This window comes from Hyla sarda, chromosome 6 (genome assembly GCF_029499605.1).
Source record: "Hyla sarda isolate aHylSar1 chromosome 6, aHylSar1.hap1, whole genome shotgun sequence".
Classification (NCBI taxonomy): Eukaryota; Metazoa; Chordata; class Amphibia; order Anura; family Hylidae; genus Hyla; species Hyla sarda.
In genome coordinates this window covers 237,058,612-237,078,950 of record NC_079194.1, presented here as the reverse complement: position 1 = coordinate 237,078,950, position 20,339 = coordinate 237,058,612, and the positions used below count along the sequence as shown (strand labels likewise).

Sequence of the window (20,339 nt, the reverse complement as noted above, 5' to 3'; positions counted from 1 at the left end):
TTACCTATTGTTTCTCATGTCCCTTATCCAAATTCATTGTTATTTTGGACCTTGTTTGATGTCTTTCCTCCTATATCAAATAGCTTCTTATCTAGTAATGTTGACCAAAAGCTTTGACCTGAAAAAAATGAACCTGAAATAAGGAGCAAAAAGTCATTTATACAATGTTATCTATTTTATTTACATTTATTTATATAATTTTTTGTTGTAATATATAATCAATGTTGTTGCATTAACTAATGTGGGAATTTAGGTCATGCAATGGAACTGCAACTGTTAAAGGAATTTTTCACTTCTCACAGTGGGGGTCTATGGGAGACAAAGCTGCTAACTAATTCCCTGGGGCCACAGCAATTTAGTTTTTTGAAAGGTGTTTTTTTTTTTTTTTTAGTTACCGCATTCCAAGACAAAGGTAGCTGTGTGGGGGCTTAATTTTTTTCAGGAAGATTGGTAACTTTTATGTAACAGAGCATTCAGAAGAGAAACAGCGGCAACTCGCCGGTAAGATGCAAGGGAAAGTCTTTATTCTTGCGCATGCGGGTACAGTATCCAACGAGAGGGAAAGGACGCAGTAAACGTCTTACAACAGCAAACAAACGGGTAACACCGTTTCGCACAACACATGTGCTTCTTCAGACCTGCCCACTTCCTGCACCTCGGCCCTGAAGTACTTGCCCGCCGTGACGTGAGCAGCACAGGTGAGTAACAATGAGATCTAAATTATAGAAATATGCTAAAATCCACTTTATCATTTAAGCCAGATGCTTCTTGAGCTCTGGCTTTCCGAATAAGATAAGATTCCTGTTGCAAAAGTTTTCTATGCCTATCTTCGCTGTTATAACTGACAATACACTCTCTAATCCTAGGAATGGTAGGACTGAAGTGTCACTATTATGTAATGTTCTTACGTGGTTATTAAGCCTAGGGAAACCACCCTCCACTTCCTAGATGTACAGGTTTGTGAGACGGGCAGCTAATCACTAAAGGCTTCAGAAAACCTACCGTGTCTAACACCCTGTTACGCCATGGAAGTTATCATCCAGATAATACAAAAAGACCTATCCCCTATAGCCAATTTTTAAAGGGTACCTCTCATCAAATAAACTTTTGATATATTTTAGATTAATGAATGTTGAATAACTTTCCCATAGCATGTTAATGAAAAATATGCTTCTTTCTATTGTATTTTTCCCGATCAGTCCTGTCAGCAAGCATTTCTGACTCATGCTGGAGTCCTAAACACTCAGAGCTGCCAGCCTGCTTTGTTCACAGCCAAACAGGCTGTCAACAAAGCAGGCTGGCAGCTCTGAGTGTTCTCCTTTGTGAACAAAGCAGACTGGCAGCTCGTAGTGTTTAGGACTCCAGCATGAGTCTGAAATGCTTGCTGCCAGGACTGGTAGGGAGACCCCTAGTGGTCATTTCTTCAAAGTGGAAAATTAAATAGAAAGAAGCATATTTCTTAATAACATGCAATTGTAAAGTTATTCTGCATACATTAATCTATAATATATCAAAAGTTTTTTTGATGAGAGGTACCCTTTAAGGCTAAGACATATCACCAATCCTTGAACAATCCTTAGAATTGCTTGAACATATGAAAATTAGAGGTTATCCTGAAGATCTGCTTTATCAGGCCCTTGTTGAAGTAAAAAAATAAAATCACATTGACTTACTTTCTAGACACAGAAAGTCTGCAAAAAAAATCTGTGTATTCCTGCAGCACAGGAGAGAAGCGGGAGAGCTAACAAGATTACGGGTACTGAGCGCTTCTGCTTCTCTTAAGTATAGTCCGGTCGGGAGATCATAAAATAGTCATTTTTGAAAATTGGTCCTTGATTGAAAAATATCCCACAATTGGAGCTGCCAGATTAGAAAGACCCATTTGTCACCTTTAGAAAGAGTAAGGCCCTAGTCACATGGCAGAATTTCCGCTCATCTGCCCTAATTCCGCTTCCGCTTTTGAGGATTTTGTGCTGAATTGGTGCAGAATCAAAGCGGAAATTCTGGAAAGTGTGGATGGGAATGTGGACTCCCATAGAAGTGTATTGGGCTTTCATTTGAGGAGGAACTCCTCATGCAGAATTCAGCCTGAGGAATTTGTCCTCAAATGAAAGCCCAATACACTTCTATGGGAGTCCACACTCCCATTCACACTTCTGCAGAATTTCCGCTTGGATTCTGCAGAAGCGGAAGCAGAATTGGGCGGATGGGTGGAATTTCTGCCGTGTGAATAGGGCCAAAGGGGGAGATTTATCAAAACCTGCCCAGAGTAAAAATTACTGAGTTGCCCATAGCAACCAATCAGATCGCTTCTTTCATTTTTCAGAGGCCTTTTCAAAAATGAAAGAAGCAATCTGATTTTTTTTATATCTATCTATTGTCCTGCTCACGTCACTGGGGGCAGGTCTATAGAAGCACACGTGGGTGTGCGAAACGGCGGTACCTGTTTGTTTGCTGCTGTTCACTTTGCCTCGCATTGGATACTGTATCCGCATGCACAAGAATAAAGATTTTCCCTTGCATGTTATCGGTGAGTTGCCGCTGTTTCTCTACTTCTGAATGCTCTGATACAGACTTGCTGCCTGTTATGCTGAGAACCACTGGGACCTGCAGCTGTTTCATGGGATATGGTGTCTGTCTGATCCATCAGCTAGGGTTATCTGGTTGTGCTGACACCTCTGCTAGTATGTGTTTAACGTTTATGTAACATTTTGGGTACGTATGACTTTTTGATTACTTTCATATCTATTTTTAGAGGTGCTTATTTAAGTTTTGTTTTTTATTTTTTTGTAGCATTTAACATTGCAGGATGGGATGATAGCAAATAGGAGTGTGTGGTGGCCCAGTACGGGAGATGTTACCCCGTACCCTTGCTGCCCTGTCAGGCAGCCTCCTTCAGTGTCCCCAGGGCCCCTTGCACCGGTGTCCCCCCCCCCCCCCCCCCCCCGTACACATGTTCTGCAGTGTATTGTATTATAAAATGTGTTGTATCTTTAAGAGTTATGTCATGTGATTGTTACCCAGAAGGTACCAGTGACCAGGTGATCCCAGGGGCGACCTATGGGCTCCCTGCTAGTCTCCCCCATATAAGACCTGGGTGGAGCAAACTTCTCTCTCTTGGAGCTTAGAGCTCTTGCTTCCTGCTGAGTTCCAGTGCAGTCATGCCTGGTTTGTGAGGCCTCCAACACTCTGGACACAAAGCAGAGTCCTTCAGCCACCATCAATTCAAGTAACTTTACCAACTGTCTACCCTCAGTAAAGCTACCGTTGTCTGTAACTTGGTGTTGGAGTCTTTATTGCCCCTGTGCCTAGCCCAGGATCCAGCGGTATACCTTTGGGTGGTTTTAGGCTAAACCATGCCCTGGCATCACAAATACAAGGGGTTAATGCCATCTGCCTCTAGGGTAACAACATCTGCCCTCATCACACCCCGCTACCACAGCTTGTTTTTATCCACGTAGGTCTTATTTTACTAAGAATTTTTAAAATGGTTTTAATAAGTTCCATCTGGAGATCTTGACTTGATATACTACACAGTAATTGTAATACAGTGTGTTATGCCAATAGGCAGGCCCGGAATGGCCTACGGGGATACCGGGAATTATCCCGGTAGGCCGCTGGGCCTGGGGCCGCTTTGGGGCCGGATTAACATAGGGCAGTGATTTTGGGGAGATTTATTTTTATTTTTTTTTCAAATGTCCCGCCCCGTCCTGCGCGGGGAGGGGGGGGAAGGAAAGGGAAGCCTGTGTGCGCATACAGAGTCCTCTGCTTCCAAACCCTGCCCTCCCCCTTGCGGCACAGTGGGCCGAAAATGGTGCCCGACGTCGGAGCGAGCTGCATTTGCGCCGGACTGCCGTGGAACAGCAAGCTGCGCGGGCCGGCTTGCTTAAGGTACCGTACATTTTTCACCCCTTCTCAACCCTGTCCAAACCGCCCCACTGTCACCCAGGTCCACCGTCTGCGCCCCCCCCCCCGTCACACATGTCCACCCCTCCTGTCATCCATGTCCGCCTTGCCTACCTCCCTGTCACCCATGTCTACCCCCCCCCCACCTTCTGTCATCCATGTCAACCCCCCCCCCCCCCAGTCACCCATGGCCATTCATTTTGTGGTGTTGGGAAACCCCTTGGAGCCCTGCTGGCTCATCGAGGATCAGGGGCCCTTTAAGTGGTGTTACTCTGGCAGCTCTGGATGTAAATATAGCGATATACTCATTGATATAATTATACTGTCTGGTGTTTCCCAACCAGGGTGCCTCCAGCTGTTGCAAAACGACAACTCCCAGCATGCCCGGACAGCCTAAGTCTGTCCAGGCATGCTGGGAGTTGTAGTTTTGCAACAGCTGAAGGCACCCTGGTTGGGAAACACCGATCCAGTCCATACTCATCCCACACCATGGCCAGTTAGAATGTCAGGTGTGTACACTGTCCGTAATAATGTTATAAAACATGTTCACCCCCCTGTCACCCATGTCCTCCACCCCCCCCCGTCACCCATGTCCTCCTCCACCCCCCCCTGTCACACCATCACTCATGTCCACCCTCCTGTCATCCATGTCCGCCTTGTCCACTCCCCTGTCCATCCTTGTCACCCATGTTTACCCCGTCTACCCCCGTAGTCTACCCTGTCACCCATGTCCACCCTCCTGTTCACCCATCTGTCCCTTTGTTACCCCTGTCCACCCCTCTGTCACTCCTGTCCCTCTTTTACCCCCTTGTCCAACCCTCTGACCCCCTGTCTCCCATGTCCACCCCCCATTCAACCCTCTGTCACCCCTGTCTCCCATGTCCACCCTCCATTGTCCACCCCCCTGACCACATCCTTGTCACCATGTCAACCCCCTATTCACCCATCTGTCACTCCTGTCCACCCCTCTGTCACCCTCTATGCCCCGTCACCCATGTGCACTCCTCTACACCCCTCTGCCACCCATGTACACTCCTCTACACCCCTCTGTCACCCATGTACACCCCTCTGTCACCCATGTACACTTCTCTACACCCCCTCTGTCACCTATGGACAAAAAGAAGTGCGGAGCCTAATAGGTTTGTTTTGCAGGTTTAACGGTGAAGAATTGTGTGTGGAAGAAATCGTGATGATGGCGCGGACCAAATGGAGAAGAGAAGGCAACGAAGCAAATTAGAGAAGTCATTGGTGAGTTGCTGTATAAAGCAGCACTTTAAACTACATACCCACTGATAAATAGATATAGTGCATTTACCATTTTATCCTTTATTTTTGCTCGTCAACCTCGGTAGGGGAGCCCCACGGAAAAAAAAATGTATTTTTTTTTTTTTTATTTATTAATTATTTTTTTTTTTTTATTGTGCTTGGGGGGCCTCAGATTTATTTTTGCCTAAGGCCTCAAAAAGTCTAGAGCCGCCTCTCCGTAGGGATCCAGACCCATACATGAAAATAGGTCCAGCGGGCTGCACAGGCGGCCCGCATAGGCCGCCTGGCGCAGACGATAAAGAGGGCTGGCCCTGCACTGTCCCAGGCCGGCCCTGCTTCTTACTTACGGCCCTGGGTGGTCGGCTACCTGGGAGAGGCGCTTTGAACTCCGGCGTGGCGCATTGCTGTGCTTAGACGTGAGGTCACGTCACCGTGGGAGTGACGTGACCTCACGTCTAAACGCAGCAGCGATCAGTGCGCCCGCCACCCTGGCTGCTCTCTCTCTCGTTCAAAGCCCTGCTTGTCCTCAGGTACAGAACCTCGCTTGTCCTCAGGTACAGAGCCAAAAACTATTAGAGACTGGTGATTGGAGGGTGGAAATTTAAACCACTTACTTATAGGTTGCCCTTAGGCAACCCAAAAGAAAACTATTTTCCCAATTCTAAAAGTGCAATCTTTATTGTTTTTTCTCTGCACATTCAACTGGTTTAAAAATCACATTCGCCATGTTGTCCTGATGTGAAAATCCTTTGAATTCATGACAACATAGGGTGCCTGCAGACACACCCGTTTCTCTTTGATAGCAGGACAATGGCGTCTGAGTAAAATCTAAACTGCCCCTCTCAACATGTTTCACTACCGAAGTAGCGTTGTCAAGAGGCTAATGGGCATTAGCCTCTTGACAACGCTACTTCAGTAGTGAAACATGTTGAGGAGGGACGTTTAGATTTTACTCACTACAGACAAGAACAGGTTGTCCGGCTCCCAAGACTGGTAAAAGTCCAACTTTAATAAAGATCCATTAAAAGCATCCAAATAGGTGAAAAATTGTGCAAAAATTTACAAAAAAACTAAAGGTAAAAACACAAACGCCTTTCTTTGTGTTTTTACCTTTAGTTTTTTTGTAAATTTTTGCACTATTTTTCACCTATTTGGATGCTTTCAATGGATCTTTATTAAAGTTTGACTTTTACCAGTCTTGGGAGCCGAACAACCTGTTCTTGTCTGTATTGCTGTACCTGGAGACCCAGCTCCTGTGTTTTTTTCCGAGCTTCCATACAAAAAGGGACTGTGATGCTGCTATCCGCACATGAAGGGTGAGCTGGTCTAAATGTCACTTTTCTCATTTGCTAGATTTTACTAAGACGCCATTGTCCTGCTATCAAAGACAAACGGGTGTCTGCAGGCACCCTATGTTGTCATAAATTCAAAGGATTTTCACATCAGGACAACATGGCGAATGTGATTTTTAAACCAGTTGAATGTACAGAGAAAAAACAAAGATTGCACTTTTAGAATTTATTTAGGTAATTGGGAAAATAGTTTTTTTTTTTTTGGGTTGCCTAAGGGCAACCTATAAGTAAAAGGTACAGAGCTCCCACGGCGTGCAGAGCCCCGCTTGTCCACGGCGTGCAGAGCCCCGCTTGTCCACGGCGTGCAGAGCCCCGCTTGTCCACGGCGTGCAGAGCCCCGCTTGTCCACGGCGACTGCACCTAATGTGGTGGGAACTAATATGCTTTAAAATGCATGATGTTACCTTTTATGAACAAGAAAATGACAATGTGCTGATATGACGCAACACTATGGGGCTGGTATGTCATTTTTTCCAGGGCTGGTTTTCACACCCAGTCCGGCCCTGCCGATTGGCAATCTACTTTGTCATGACGGAGACCCGGCCAGGTACTAAAGTGGCAAAACTGGGGTCCTTCATTAGTCCCCTAGCTGCCATGGATCCCATTGACACCCAGTGATAGGGTTGGCAATGGTAATAGATCATCAGAAACTCCTTACATCCAATGGGCACGATTTGACTGCAACATGATTCGCTGTTCTTGTTAAAGTTGACGTCATGTGACAGCAGAGTTCCTAAGATACCTAGCATGGGAGACCATTGCCAGGCAATTCTAGCCCCATTGTAAAAAGGCAGTTGCCTAAAATAAAGACCCATAATAACAACAGTAAAAACAAAAGTTGGTGGTCACTAAGAGGTAAAAAATTCCTATTGTTTTGTTTCTATAGGTCCTATTCAGACCTATGCATCTCTATAATAACCACAAAGGAATAAACAATGTAGTCTGATCATGCAGTCACTTTCCCTTCTGGTAGACTGGCAAGAAGGAGGGCACAGATAAGCGAGTAAAACTGCAAGATTGCACTATTAATGCATGTACTCTAGTGATGTTTTATAGATAGATGTCTATACATAAAACACTGTCTTATGACACTTTCAGTGTCCCTATAGCTTACTGGTGGGAATATGCTTTTGCCTTTTAGATTATACAAGTTACAGAGAGGGCGGCATTAGGGTTGAGCTATATACAGGACATAAACTCCTACTATAGCCATTATGAACTAGTTCCGGCACAGCCCTGGGAATATTTAGACCTCATTATGCAAATAGCTACATGCCAACATAAACTACCTATGTAAATACTTTACGCTCTGTGGAATTTGTCCCAACAAGACAACCCCTATGATATCAATGTCGCCTTCAAGCATTATGTTAAGACATGGCAGGATCCAGCAAGTCCAAGTATAAGGCTCTATCCAGTCAAACCTGAAAATTCAGATGTGAGTACAGTAATTCCCAATCCCCCTCCCCTCCTCCAACCAAGCGATACACATGCTGAGGAGGACACGATTCCCCCTTACCCCTGCAGAGTCTAGTAAAGGTCCTCTGCTTTCCTTAAACTTATACACAGCCTGTACAATCTCTTCTCCTCCTCCTCCTCCTCCAATCTTGTGTGTGCTTTCTATTCAATCTATGCCCTGTGTAAGCTGCCTCCCCTGATTACTTGGCATCTCAGAAGGTGGAGACCAAGAAAGCATCCATGTCATCCCTGCTATTATAATATATATAACTTAGACCTATTTCAACATTGTACAATTTCCTTTATTTATGCATTTCGAGATAAACTACTGGTTGTAAATGTGTAGCTCTGCTCCCTAAGCACTTATGTATACAGCTGGGATATGGGATTAATATCAAAGGTTAATTGGCCATAAACGTGTGTAGATTCTTCAGCCAATGGGTCTATAACCTATGGATTCCTCTGCAAATTTGCTGTGTATTTCACCGACATACAATAAATGGGTACATATTGCTGTAACCGTCACAAACTATGAAATTTCTGTAACAAAAGAAGCATGGGGTAGATTTGAACACTGCCAATTTGCACAAGGATTTACACCGTTGTCATATAATGAAACCTTTTTGTAAGATGGCACCAAAATTCTGCACAGATTTTGTTGTTGTATGTGAAAGGGGTTGGACTTGAGGTAGACTTCTTTGTCAAATCTGACATGTATGAATAGGAGCGTGATAGACCAGGGTTGCAAGCTAAATATGTGAAATGACAGTAAAGCAAAAACACTTGCTGCGTGCGGCTGTCTGTTAGTTGTCATGCTCATCTGACAGTTACGGTATATGTATGAACTTAACAACAAAACTGTAAGTGGTGGTTTCTAGCTTTTAAAGGGGTTTTCCCACCTTGTAAAGTTATTACTTATCCACATAATAGGGGATATGTTTTCTTTCTGGGGTAAAGGGTTGGTTGTCCAACTAGTGGAGCACCGTGTGATCTTGAGAACGGGATTAAAGCCTTCCATTAGAATGGAGGGGTGGGACTCCTGCATATTCCCATTCATTCTGTACAGGGGCCGCTAAAACAGCTGAACGCTGTACTCGAGTCACCATTTATAAAAATCGCTGTGGCCTTATGATTGTACCCCCTGTGAACAGGTACATATCCGCTATCTACAAGATAACTTTTCAAGATGGGGGAAACCTCTTTGGACAGATTTTGTATGGTACTGTATGTTTTAAAGAGACCATCCCTAGGTTTACATGTCCTGACTAAGGGTAGCATACAGTACAGCAAAGCTGAAGTCAACATGGTATTTGCAGCAGCAGTTCCTCTATCTTTGCAGATATCGAAAACGCCTAGAAGGGAAGTACTACTTATGTGTGTGCTTGGTAGTCCTTAATATTTATGAGCATCTGCTTCCCCCACCCACTGGCTTCAGATTGATAGCTGTATGCTTAGTGTGTATGGGCAGACAGCTGTCAATTAGTGGTCCATGAGTGGAGTGGAGAGGCACGTCAAGTAATTGTTCTCCCAGATATAACAGGAACTGCATTACAAGATGGAAGTAATATATCTTTGTAATAGGTTCCTCTGTCACTACTTGATGCAACCCTTAGATACAACACCTTACCACTAGTGAAGGATTCTTTTTTTAAAGGGAATCTGTCATCCGCATCACCCACACTAACCAATTTTTATAGGCTTTTAATGCAGGTGATTCTGATGACAATCGTACCTACCATGCCTCTGTTCTTACCGGTTTTCTGGATATGCAAATGAAGTGGCTTGGTGCACTTGTATGGTTCTCAAGCCCGGAGTGCACCATGACGTCTGGCCTGGATCTGCAGAGTAAACACCCTCCTCCCCGTGTTGATCCTCCTCTCATGCATATCGCTTGTCAGCGAAGATTGTGTGAGGGCCATATGAAGTGAAATCTCAGCTTGCGAAAGAAATTTCACAGGGGAAGATCAGCAGAGGAGGGGCAGACTTTTACTATGAAGGTCCAAACTGGATGTCTCAGTTCACTTGGGGCTTGGGAATGGCCCACGCGCACCAAGCTGCTTCATTTGTATATCCAAAAACCGGGAAGGACTCAAAAACTCTAAGTACGATTGTCATCAGCTTCACCCACTCTACAAGCCTATACCAAAAGGTTAAGTGGTGGGATTTGCCTATGAAAGAAGTTTCTGGTGCCTTTTTGGATCCATTGCTATTTTACATGACCTTCCAATACACTAGTTCTGAACCTTGAGAAAAGATGCATGACATAAGGAAAGGCCGATATTATTTAGCAACAGTGGAGTGTTTCCTAGAGGAGATCCAGATGGGGAACGTGTTGGTTACTATATGGGTGTTGCTGACTTTAAAGGGGTTGTCCAGGAATCGTAAAAAACAGACCTATATTCTTTCAAAGACCGCTCCCTCTCTGTTTTGTCTCCACTTTGGGTGTGGTATTACAACTTGGCTCCATCTACTAAAATGGAACTGAGATGCAGAACACCACCCAACCTGGAGATAGACAGGGAGTGGTCTTTGAAAGAAAATAAGTCTGTTTTTTTTTATTTTATTTTATTCCTGGACAACTCCTTTTAATAGAGGCTTCTGTGCATGGGCAAAGTTAGGGTGGAGTAAACAGATGCTCGAGAGGTGCCAACAAGACATTTTCCCTTGGTCTGGGTATATAGATAAAGGTCTAGCGTAGAAAACTTTTTATTTAATTTTTTTATTTATTTCTTGTTTTATTACATTTTTTATTTATTTGCTCTGTATTAATAAATGCCCATTAAGTTGCATCAGCTAACCCCAGCACTACACAACGTAGATCCTATGCCGCAAAGTTCTGGCCGTCCCTGCGGTTTGTCGTTTTTATACTCCACACATTCAAAGGCTATGATTCCTAGGACTGGCCACAAGAGGGTGATGTAAAACAGTCCCTCGTGGACTGGGATCGACTACTGGAAATAACGTTTGTGAGAAAGTGAACATGTTAGGTTACATTTTACAGAGATAATGACCCGTAAAGCAAATGGTGAGATATGAAACCATAACCTATATTGCAATGGCATAGTCTGTCTTTGAGAAGCCATTAAAGGGGGCTATCCACGATGAGCTGTCAGGACACTTGGGGGTTACCTAAATTTATCTGGACCCTGTTCACGACAACACAGTGAGTTGTGAAAAAAAGTAACAAACAACCTGTGCAATTTTCTGCACAATTTTACCACATCTATGGAAGTTGTTTTTGTGGTTATGGTTATCTTGTATACAAATGACAAAAAAAGCTGTCATTGGGGGAGATTTATCAAAACCTGTGCAAAGGAAAAGTTGCCCATAGCAACCAATCAGATCGCTCCTTTCATTTTGCAGAGGCCTTGTTAAAAATGAAAGAAGCAAGCTGATTGGTTGCTATGGGCAACTGGGCAACTTTTCCTCTGGGCACGTTTTGATAAATCTCCCCCATTGTCGCTACCCATGGGCAACAGTGTGGCCATATTCTCTCTGTGTTTTTTGCTACTTTTTGAGAATTATGTTAGATATATATACTATTATGATGCCAGTATTGAGATATATATATGGGGGGGGGGGGGGATTCATCAAAATTTGTGCAGAGGAAAAGTATACCAGTTTCCCATAGCAACCAATCAGATGGCAGGTTTCATTTTTGAAAAGGCCTCTGAATAATAGAAGCGAGTTGATTGGTTGCTAGAGATGAGCGAACTTACAGTAAATTCGATTCGTCACGAACTTCTCATCTCGGCAGTTGATGACTTTTCCTGCATAAATTAGTTCAGCTTTCCGGTGCTCCGGTGGGCTGGAAAAGGTGGATACAGTCCTAGGAGACTCTTTCCTAGGAATGTCTCCACCTTTTCCAGCCCACCGGAGCACCTGAAGGCTGAACTAATTCACGCAGGATAAGTCATCAACTGCCGAGCCGAGAAGTTCGTGACGAATCTAATTTACTGTAAGTTCGCTCATCTCTATTGGTTGCTATGGGCAACTGGTCAACTTTTCCTCTGCACAGGATTTGATGAATTTCCCCTATAATCCCTATACCAGTGGTCCTCAAACAGTAGATCTCCAGATGTTGCAAAACTACAACTTCCAGCATGCCCGGACAGCCGTTGGCTGTCCGGGCATGCCAAAAATTGTAGTTTTGCAACATCTGAAGGCCCGCAGTTTGTAGACCACTGCCGTATGCAGTTCTATGGTCAAAGAGTATGTAACTAAAAGTGTTCTGCATGTCATCAGTCTCTAGTTCAGACACTCACTGGAATGAGAGGCATTCCCTCCCCTCCAGGAGACTGCGGACAGTAGACACATGTTGTTATATCTTCAGTAGGATAAGCAGGAAAGTTCCCTAAAAAAAAAATGCCGAGAAAGTGACGTTTCCAGAGAGAGCACAGCCCTAAGGATCACACCTCTAAAATCAACAATCCCCATAGACATCTTAGAGCTGTGGTTAGGAAGGAATCGTGCCCAAACCACTCCTCCACCGGAGGAGTCATGAGGAGAGAGCTGGAGTAGGCAGGACCTCAAAACCCATGTGTGTTACTAACAAGATTTCACTTCTTTCCAGCCAGATTGAATACGCCGGGGGAAAAAACAAAAAAAATAGATGAACTTTTCCTACATGAAATACTTTTCGGTAAACGTTCCCGGTGGTAAAGAACCTTTTTACCTTTCCCTGCAACTTCTTCAATGTCCTCGTCACCTCCTCCTGCAACACAGCATAGAAACTGGAACATTAAGGTCTTAACCTCTCGAAAAAATCTCCACAACAAACCCAATCCTCTGGAGATGAATGAAAATCTGAACACGCATTACGAGCACATGCCTTTACCTCAGGGGTTAAACAGCAATGGACAGCAAGGTCAGGAACGCGCCGCCACCACCACTTTTGAACTGAAACGTGACGTGCTGATAAACACAGAGACCCCCCGGCCGACGATCAATCTGGACCCCAGGGTTTCGATCTACAGTACTAGGCGGCCGCTGCTCTCGAGAAGCAACATCCAAGGCCGGGTCTATAACTTTTTGGAACGGCCGACGGGATGGAAGTGTTTTGTTTATCACTTTACAGTGTAAGTAGATGTCGTTTTGATGTTTTTACATCTTTTTTTGTTTGTTTGTTAGTTTTTGGGGGAAGTCTTAAATTTTTAGCAATTTGGGATCTTCTTGAATAACATTTGGTCAGACTTGATACAGAGTGATGTGTTCATGTATATGTTGAATAACTTAAGCTGTGGAAGTTCTAAAGACTTCTTCTTTTAATAGTTTTATATGGATTATTAATTTATATTTATTTTAATTTTGTTGTGTTAAAATGCTATTTTTTTTTTTTTACAATTCTATAGTCTAGGATACAATGATCTTCCAACAGTTATTGACCTTTTATAAAAGTTGTATGTTATAAGCCAGGCCAAACTTTCTAAAATCACAGACAAAAGTTAAAGTAACCGTACGACATTATAATGCATCTATAGTCCATGTAAATATAATAAGCCCTTGAATTTTCCACTTCTGTGAAGACCTTTTATCTACTGATTTCATACGGTTTCATAAGTGCTATGAGGAATGTAGCTATAGGGGGGTGCAGAGGTAAGAGTTAACCAGACCTAGCTTCCTGACAGGCATATGTTAAGTCCTGACACCGCGCCACTGATTTTACACCGTGGCACTGAGTTATGGAGCATCTAAGTTAAGCCCCTTATTGCAATATTTTGCAAAGCAGTGTTCCCCAGCCTGTATTTTGGTTTAGGTGAGGTAACAGAATTGTGGTCGCCCATTTTTACAGAAGCAGATTGTGGATATATATATATATATTAACTTAACTTAGATGCTATATTATGGGGGGGAGATTTATCAAAACCTGTCCAGAGGAAAAGTTGACCAGTTGGCAATAACAACCAATCAGATCGCTTCTTACAATTTTGAAAAGGCCTCTGGAAAAATGAAAGAAGCGATCTGATTGGTTGCTAAGGGCAACTCGGCAACTTTTCCTCTGGACAGGTTTTGATTAAATCTCCCCCCTAGTCATTAGGTCAGTCTGATAAGGCACAATGCTATTATATATGGAAATTCCAAGAGGTTACGCATATTTTTTTTAAATAAAATTTTTGGCTGTCCATATTACCTAACAGTAAGGAATGTCATACTATGTCATAAAGGCTTTTTGGGAAGCACATAACATTGGGGCCTACTACACTTTGATGACCTATAGTTACCTTGATGGCCTCCCCCAAGTAACTGGACCTGATTTAGGTACAAATCTGATTCATGCATAGTAGATAGTAAGTAGTAGTTGGGTATTCCCAATAAATTCCCTGGAAGTTACTGAAAGCTGCTCGTCCCTTCTCTTGTAACAAAGGTAGACATTCCACCTATGGGTACATTCACACGTACGCAGATTTGATGCGCAGGATTTTCTGCTGCAGATTTCTGCAGTTACAAATCCTGTGCATCAATTCTGCGCAGGATCCTGTAGGTGTGAACGTACCCTATAAGATATTCATTTCTCACATTGGAAAATAGTTTTTTCTGTCCACCGTTTGTGTTTTGGTATTAGGGCAGCTCAGTCCTATTCACTTCTATGGAGCTTGGCTGCAAAACCAGTCACTGCCTAAAGACCGGTGTAGCGCTGTTTCTGAAAGAAAATAGACCTTTTTTTCCTAACACTTTTAAACTAGCCAAACATCTGAAGATTTGTTTTTATGGTTACAAATGTTCCCTGTTACAAAAATGTTTGTGCGTGTGTATGTGTGTGTTTTCTTTAGAAAAAATACACAGGTGGATATTTCTTAAGGTGGGATCCATTTTCTCCATAGTAAATCATTTTATTTTGAGAAACATTGTGGAAGATTTATCAAAACCTGTCCTCCGAAAAAAATTGAGTAGTCGCCCATAGCAACCAACCGGAGTGCTTCTTATTTTTTTAAACGGGCCTCTGAAAAATAAAAGCAATATGATTGGTTGCTATGGGTGACTGGTCAACTTTTCCTCACATGGAGGGAGATTTTATCAAAACCTGCACAGAGGAATAGTTGCTGAGTTGCCCATAGCAACCAATCAGATCACTTCTTTCATTTTAGAAAAGGCCTCTGAGAAATGAAAGAAGTGATCTGATTGGTTGCTATGGGCAACTCAGCAACTTTTCCTCTGGACAGGTTTTGATAAATCTCCCCCAAGGAATTTTCTCAGACCATAGTAAATTCTATGTAGAACATTTTTAAATCCTGAGCAATAGGGCCATGTTCACATGATAGAATTTCTGAGCGAAATCTGGCAGAATAATTCTACTCTGTTCTATTCTGTTGCAACAAAGTCCCATTGTTTTCAATGGGATTCTGCTTTACTGTACACATGGTGGAATATCCATGGTAGAAATATCTACTGCGAAAATCACGATTTTGTCCTCCTCCTAAAGAATTGGCATGTCATTTCTTTGGTGGAATCTGCTCCGAAATGCAATACAGTCTACGGAGGAGCATTCCCAAGCGGCCCTAGCATTGGCATGGTCTGCCGGCGCACGCAATTTGCAGAATGTCCGGCCGTGTTTTCCAGGCGGATATTTCACAGTGCGCTAGGGATGTAAGAAAAAATCGATTTGCGCGATTATCGCAATTTTTCACTTGGCGATACTGAAACGATTCAAAATATTTTTTGATAGATCCTTTTAGGGATGTGGAATTTGTATCTCCTGACGTCCAGAACAGCATGTCCCAGGCGTCAGGAGATACAAATTCCACATTTGTGGAGCTGGGCAGGCCGGATCTGACGCGGCGTCGCTCTGGGTGTATGGAGCGGGCTCCGACTCCTGCCAGCTCCGTACTCTGCGACCCCCTGCTGATTTCAATAGCCGGGGGCCGCTGATGCATCGCCGCCACTAATAACTAGCATGCGGCGCTTAGCAGTCTGTATGGAGCGGGCTCCAGACTCCTTCCCGCTCCATACTCTGCAGCCCCCGGATGTTCACAGTAGCCGGTGGCTGCCACTAATAGCCAGCATGCAAATTTTCAGAGGCCTTTTTCCAAAACAAAGAAGCAATCTGGTGGCTATGGGCATCTGGTCAGCTTTTCCTCTCCACAGGTTTTGATAAGTCTCCCCCATAGAGGGTATATTCATGTCATATCATGGCAGAACCACTATGCATAGTTGTATGCACCTTTTTAGGCTCCATCATACGAGCATATCTTTGTTTCAAACTTGCAGTGAGCTGTTCGCAGCTGATTTTCAGCAGCAGAAACTCCGCTGCGTAAAATACGCCACAGACCCCATTGACTTCAGTTGAAACAAAATACTCATGTGTAGGATAGGGTCACACATGACGTATTTTCTGCAGCTGATTTTGTTTCCCATTCAATGGGTAGAAAAAATGTGCATCAGCAAATACGCAGCAAAATATGGCACGTGTGACCCTACCCTTGCAATGAAAAGATTGGTTCAACTTGTTCACCATAATCGTTTTGACTGTTAACGGTGAGGCCACTTGTGTGGAATGTATCCGCCAATGCTTTTCCCAGCAAAAACTATTAATTTTATTGGCTGCCATTATTTTTTTTTTCTTGATTTAAGGGATTGTGCTGCAGATCCAAAGCCAATCCACAGCAAAATCCAAAATAATTTCATTTAGACTTTACGAGAAAATCTGCAACAAATCCACGACTGATCCAAGTCCGAAATTGACATGTTTGCAGGTCACTTTAACCATGGAAAATGTCAGCAGTACCTTCTTTGGTGCAGCTATATTCTGTTGCAGATTTTCCATCTGAAACGTCCTGAACTGGAAAAAAAAGTAGCCTGTCTCTTATTTTACGTGTGAATCACAGTCTCCCATTGAAATCATTGAGATTGATGGATATAAACCACATGGTTCTTGGTGTGGAAATCTACACCAAATTAAAAACATGGATAATGCACCTGCCCTAATCAAAGGATCGGATGGATTGGATGTAATGCACCTGCCCTAATCAAAGGATCGGATGGATTGGATGTAATGCATCTGCCCTAATCAAAGGATCGGATGGATTGGATGTAATGCACCTGCCCTAATCAAAGGATCGGATGGATTGGATGTAATGCACCTGCCCTAAAGCCATTTTTTTATTTGTTTATTTTTAGGTAAAAATCCCTTTTTTATGATCTGTGCACATGTATATACCGTAATCTTGCGCATACTTGATGCATAGAATTTTGTTGCAGATTTCAGTGTGTAAACTAACTGACAGTAAAACACAGATCCAAATCCTGCACATAAAATATGTGCAGGATACTACCTTGGGGTAGGGTCACACTGCACGTATTTTGCGAAAAAAGAAAAAAAATAACTTTGCTCACTTCTACAACCCCTGGTAATCCAGCACAAATGTTACAGCAGTCCCCTCAGTCTTTATTTACTAGGGGCCAGTAGACGGACTGCCATAGATAATCAGTGTCAGCAGTTATGTGATATACTATATAGCAGTGGTCTCCAACCTGCGGCCCTCCAGATGTTGCAAAACTACAACTCCCAGCATGCCCGGACAGCCGTTGGCTGTCCGGGCATGCTGGCAGTTGTAGTTTTGCAACATCTGGAAGGCCGCAGGTTGGAGACCACTGCTATATACTGTAGATGGGGGCCATGATGCCTCCGAAGAGGATCACTGGATTGCCAAGAGTTAGAGAGCTGAGTAGATTTTTCCTTTTTTAATTCTATTTACGTTTGTTACATTTTTTCCAAAGGCTGTATGATGTCTTCAATATAAAATTTGCTGCCTCCTAAGAGTATTTCTAAATGGTATTTTATTTGGTTGGTAGGTAAACAGGCTGATGGTTTTTAAACCCTATGGTTGCTGCCTAAAGACATCCTGAACAGGGTGCAATCTAACCTAAAGCAGTTGTTGAACCTACCATAATCTTGTAATGCCAGGTTAATAGAGCTTAAAAGTTTGAGTCACAAACTTCTTTGATCCTGACTGCCAGGTAAGGTTAGTCCATGTTTAGGGTTAAAGTCCAGCAGGAACGTATGGGAACGGAGTTCCTGCACTTTTTCCACATCACTATTCCCATTAGCAGGAGTCCTGCAGGACCAGCTTGTGAGTGGAAATCTTGAGTGAGTTCCCTCACTTTTTTCCTCAGGACTTGATCCTTGGCTACACTTATTTGAGACCACCAAAGTAGATACGTGAGAACAGGTCTATGTTCCCTCTAATTGGCCAGTTTAACCCTACTGCAAGGGAAAAGGAACTGACGTCCGAAATTAAACTCTCCATTATGGATTTCTTGGTGAATACATACTCGCCACCAATAAGACCCTACCAGCAGTTTAGTCTATTTCTACCAGCATGGGACTACTGGCCCCAGAGATGTCCTATTATCTTTATGTTCTACATAAGACACTGTATTGGAGGGGGAACACAACATATCAAAGATGGCACATGTGAACATACCCTAACTGATCCCAATTTCTTGTTCACTACTTTTAGCAGGATCGTGATGGTACGAAGTGACTGTTAAAGGGGTTTTCTGGGCAAAAGAGTGATGGCCAATTCTTTGGATAGTCGACCAATGAACAGGTTGGCGCAGCTGTAGCGCCTGGATGTACATATTGAACAGAGCTGGAGGCAAACAAAACCAGTGGTATACAGTATACCACTGTATACATAAGTAACTCCCTAAATTTCACCCATGTGCACATGACCGGAGGGCTGGCTCTGAATCTCTTATGCCCAGAAAGCCCCTTGAAATAAGTTGACATCTCTGTTAATGTGGGGATAAATATTATTCTCAGTGAGTGTAGGTTACAGTGAGAAAAGTGTTTGTATATTAAGGGTATGTTCACTCATGGAACTCCGCTCAGTAAACGTTACCATCAGTGTGAATGGGTCTTCCGCGAAATTGTTCAGCGCAAAGAAAGAACAGGTTCATTCTTTGCGTGGAAGTCCGCGAGCACCGCATAGCCGTCAATGTGACAGCGTGGTGCTACCGCCGAAGTGCGGCCACCAGACGGAATCGGAATTCAGCGATCGGAGATTCCACAGTGTGAACATACCCTTAGTGTAGATAACAAACTTTGTGGCCATGTTGCTTACAGAGCATTACCTAGACTAAAGCTGTAGTCACCTGTGAGATGTCAGGTCTGAATAATAATTGATGGCATTTACGAACAGCAAAGAAAGATTCTGAAAATAAATTTAATTAAATAAATAAATTATAATAAATTATGTTGCATTAAGTTATACAGTTATTACTTAAAGGTGGAAAACCTATGTCTTTTCCCTGAAAACTACAATCTGTACAGTAATAAATCTGTTTCCCACAGAACACACACACACACACAAAAAGGCACACAAATAGCGAAAAATTCAGGGGACTTCTTCTATTCTGAATAAATGAGTAATAAGACTTGGCTGTGAACTCTGGTTTTATGTATTCAGTTCCTTTTATGTACTGTACATATAATTTAATTGGATCATTTGTGTTTCCTGTTGGCATTTCCTGCATGATGCCTCCTTGTAAAATAGGTAAAAGCTTAGTTTAGCTTTTTAGTAGATTTGCTTACATCAATTATTTCTAAAACTAATAACATTGTCCACCCTGGATCTAACTCCTGTCGAACAGCTCATTTTGCCAGGTGCCAGCCATCATACCGAACAACGCAGCCCGTTTTTTGTTTGCCCATATCATGCACACTCACGATCACTAGTCATACAGCGCCATTTGTTTGATTCCAGTACAGCTGCATTTATGCGTTTCATTACTCTAACTTGGCCATGTGATCACCAGCCTGATTCACAGAAAATCACAGTGCTTAAAGGGGTACACCGCCCCTAGACATCTTATCCCCTATCCAAAGGATAAGAAGGAAGATATATTCCGAACGCCAGGGTGCTGGGCAGGAGACATGTATATATTCGGGTGGCCGTGGTCATGACATCACACCTTCTCCATTCAAGTCTATAAGAGCAGGTGCAACAGCTGTGGTAGAAGATAAATGTTCAGAGCACCGGGGTGTCGGACCGGATATCACTGGGGGAGCAACAACTTTTGGGGGGGGAACCCCTAAAAGTTGTTGCTTATATTAATGCCCTGGACTCCTCGGAGGTATTTGTTGGTTAATGGATATCACTGGGGATCCCAGCGGTCGGATACGGGAGAAGATATCTAGGGGCGGAGTACCTCTTAATGTGTTATAAGGAAAGTCCTGGGTCAGCTGACTTGTAAACTACAGGATGACCCCTTCCCTCCCAGATCTGTATACTCCTGCTATCTGTATGTGTTCAGGACGTATAATATAAATATATAATATTATTTATTATTATTAATAATAATAATTATTTGTACAGATTGTGTGGCACTGTGACTGTGCACTCAAGGTGGTCCCTG

The 20,339-nt window shown here is 43.2% G+C and overlaps 1 protein-coding gene and 1 long non-coding RNA gene across 5 annotated transcripts in view; one reads left to right on the top strand and one right to left on the bottom strand.

Moving 5' to 3' along the window:
- Positions 1-136, bottom strand: part of LOC130276819 (uncharacterized) — a 20,453-nt gene extending 20,317 nt beyond the window's left edge. Inside the window, exon 1 of the long non-coding RNA XR_008845256.1 lies at positions 5-136. This is a non-coding gene — a long non-coding RNA (uncharacterized LOC130276819). The remainder of the gene's footprint in view (positions 1-4) is intronic.
- Positions 1-20,339, top strand: part of KCNQ1 (potassium voltage-gated channel subfamily Q member 1) — a 162,169-nt gene that overhangs the window by 23,715 nt on the left and 118,115 nt on the right. The window contains exons 1-2 of one of the 4 annotated variants that reach the window (XM_056526708.1): positions 8,728-8,842; positions 12,556-13,060. In XM_056526708.1, coding sequence (XP_056382683.1) covers positions 12,678-13,060 — 383 coding nt within the window. In that variant the 5' untranslated portion in view covers positions 8,728-8,842; positions 12,556-12,677. Of the gene's footprint in view, positions 1-8,727; positions 8,843-8,896; positions 9,134-12,555; positions 13,061-20,339 lie in introns of those variants that run through there. The other 3 variants (XM_056526709.1, XM_056526710.1, XM_056526711.1) reach the window with 3 other exon arrangements.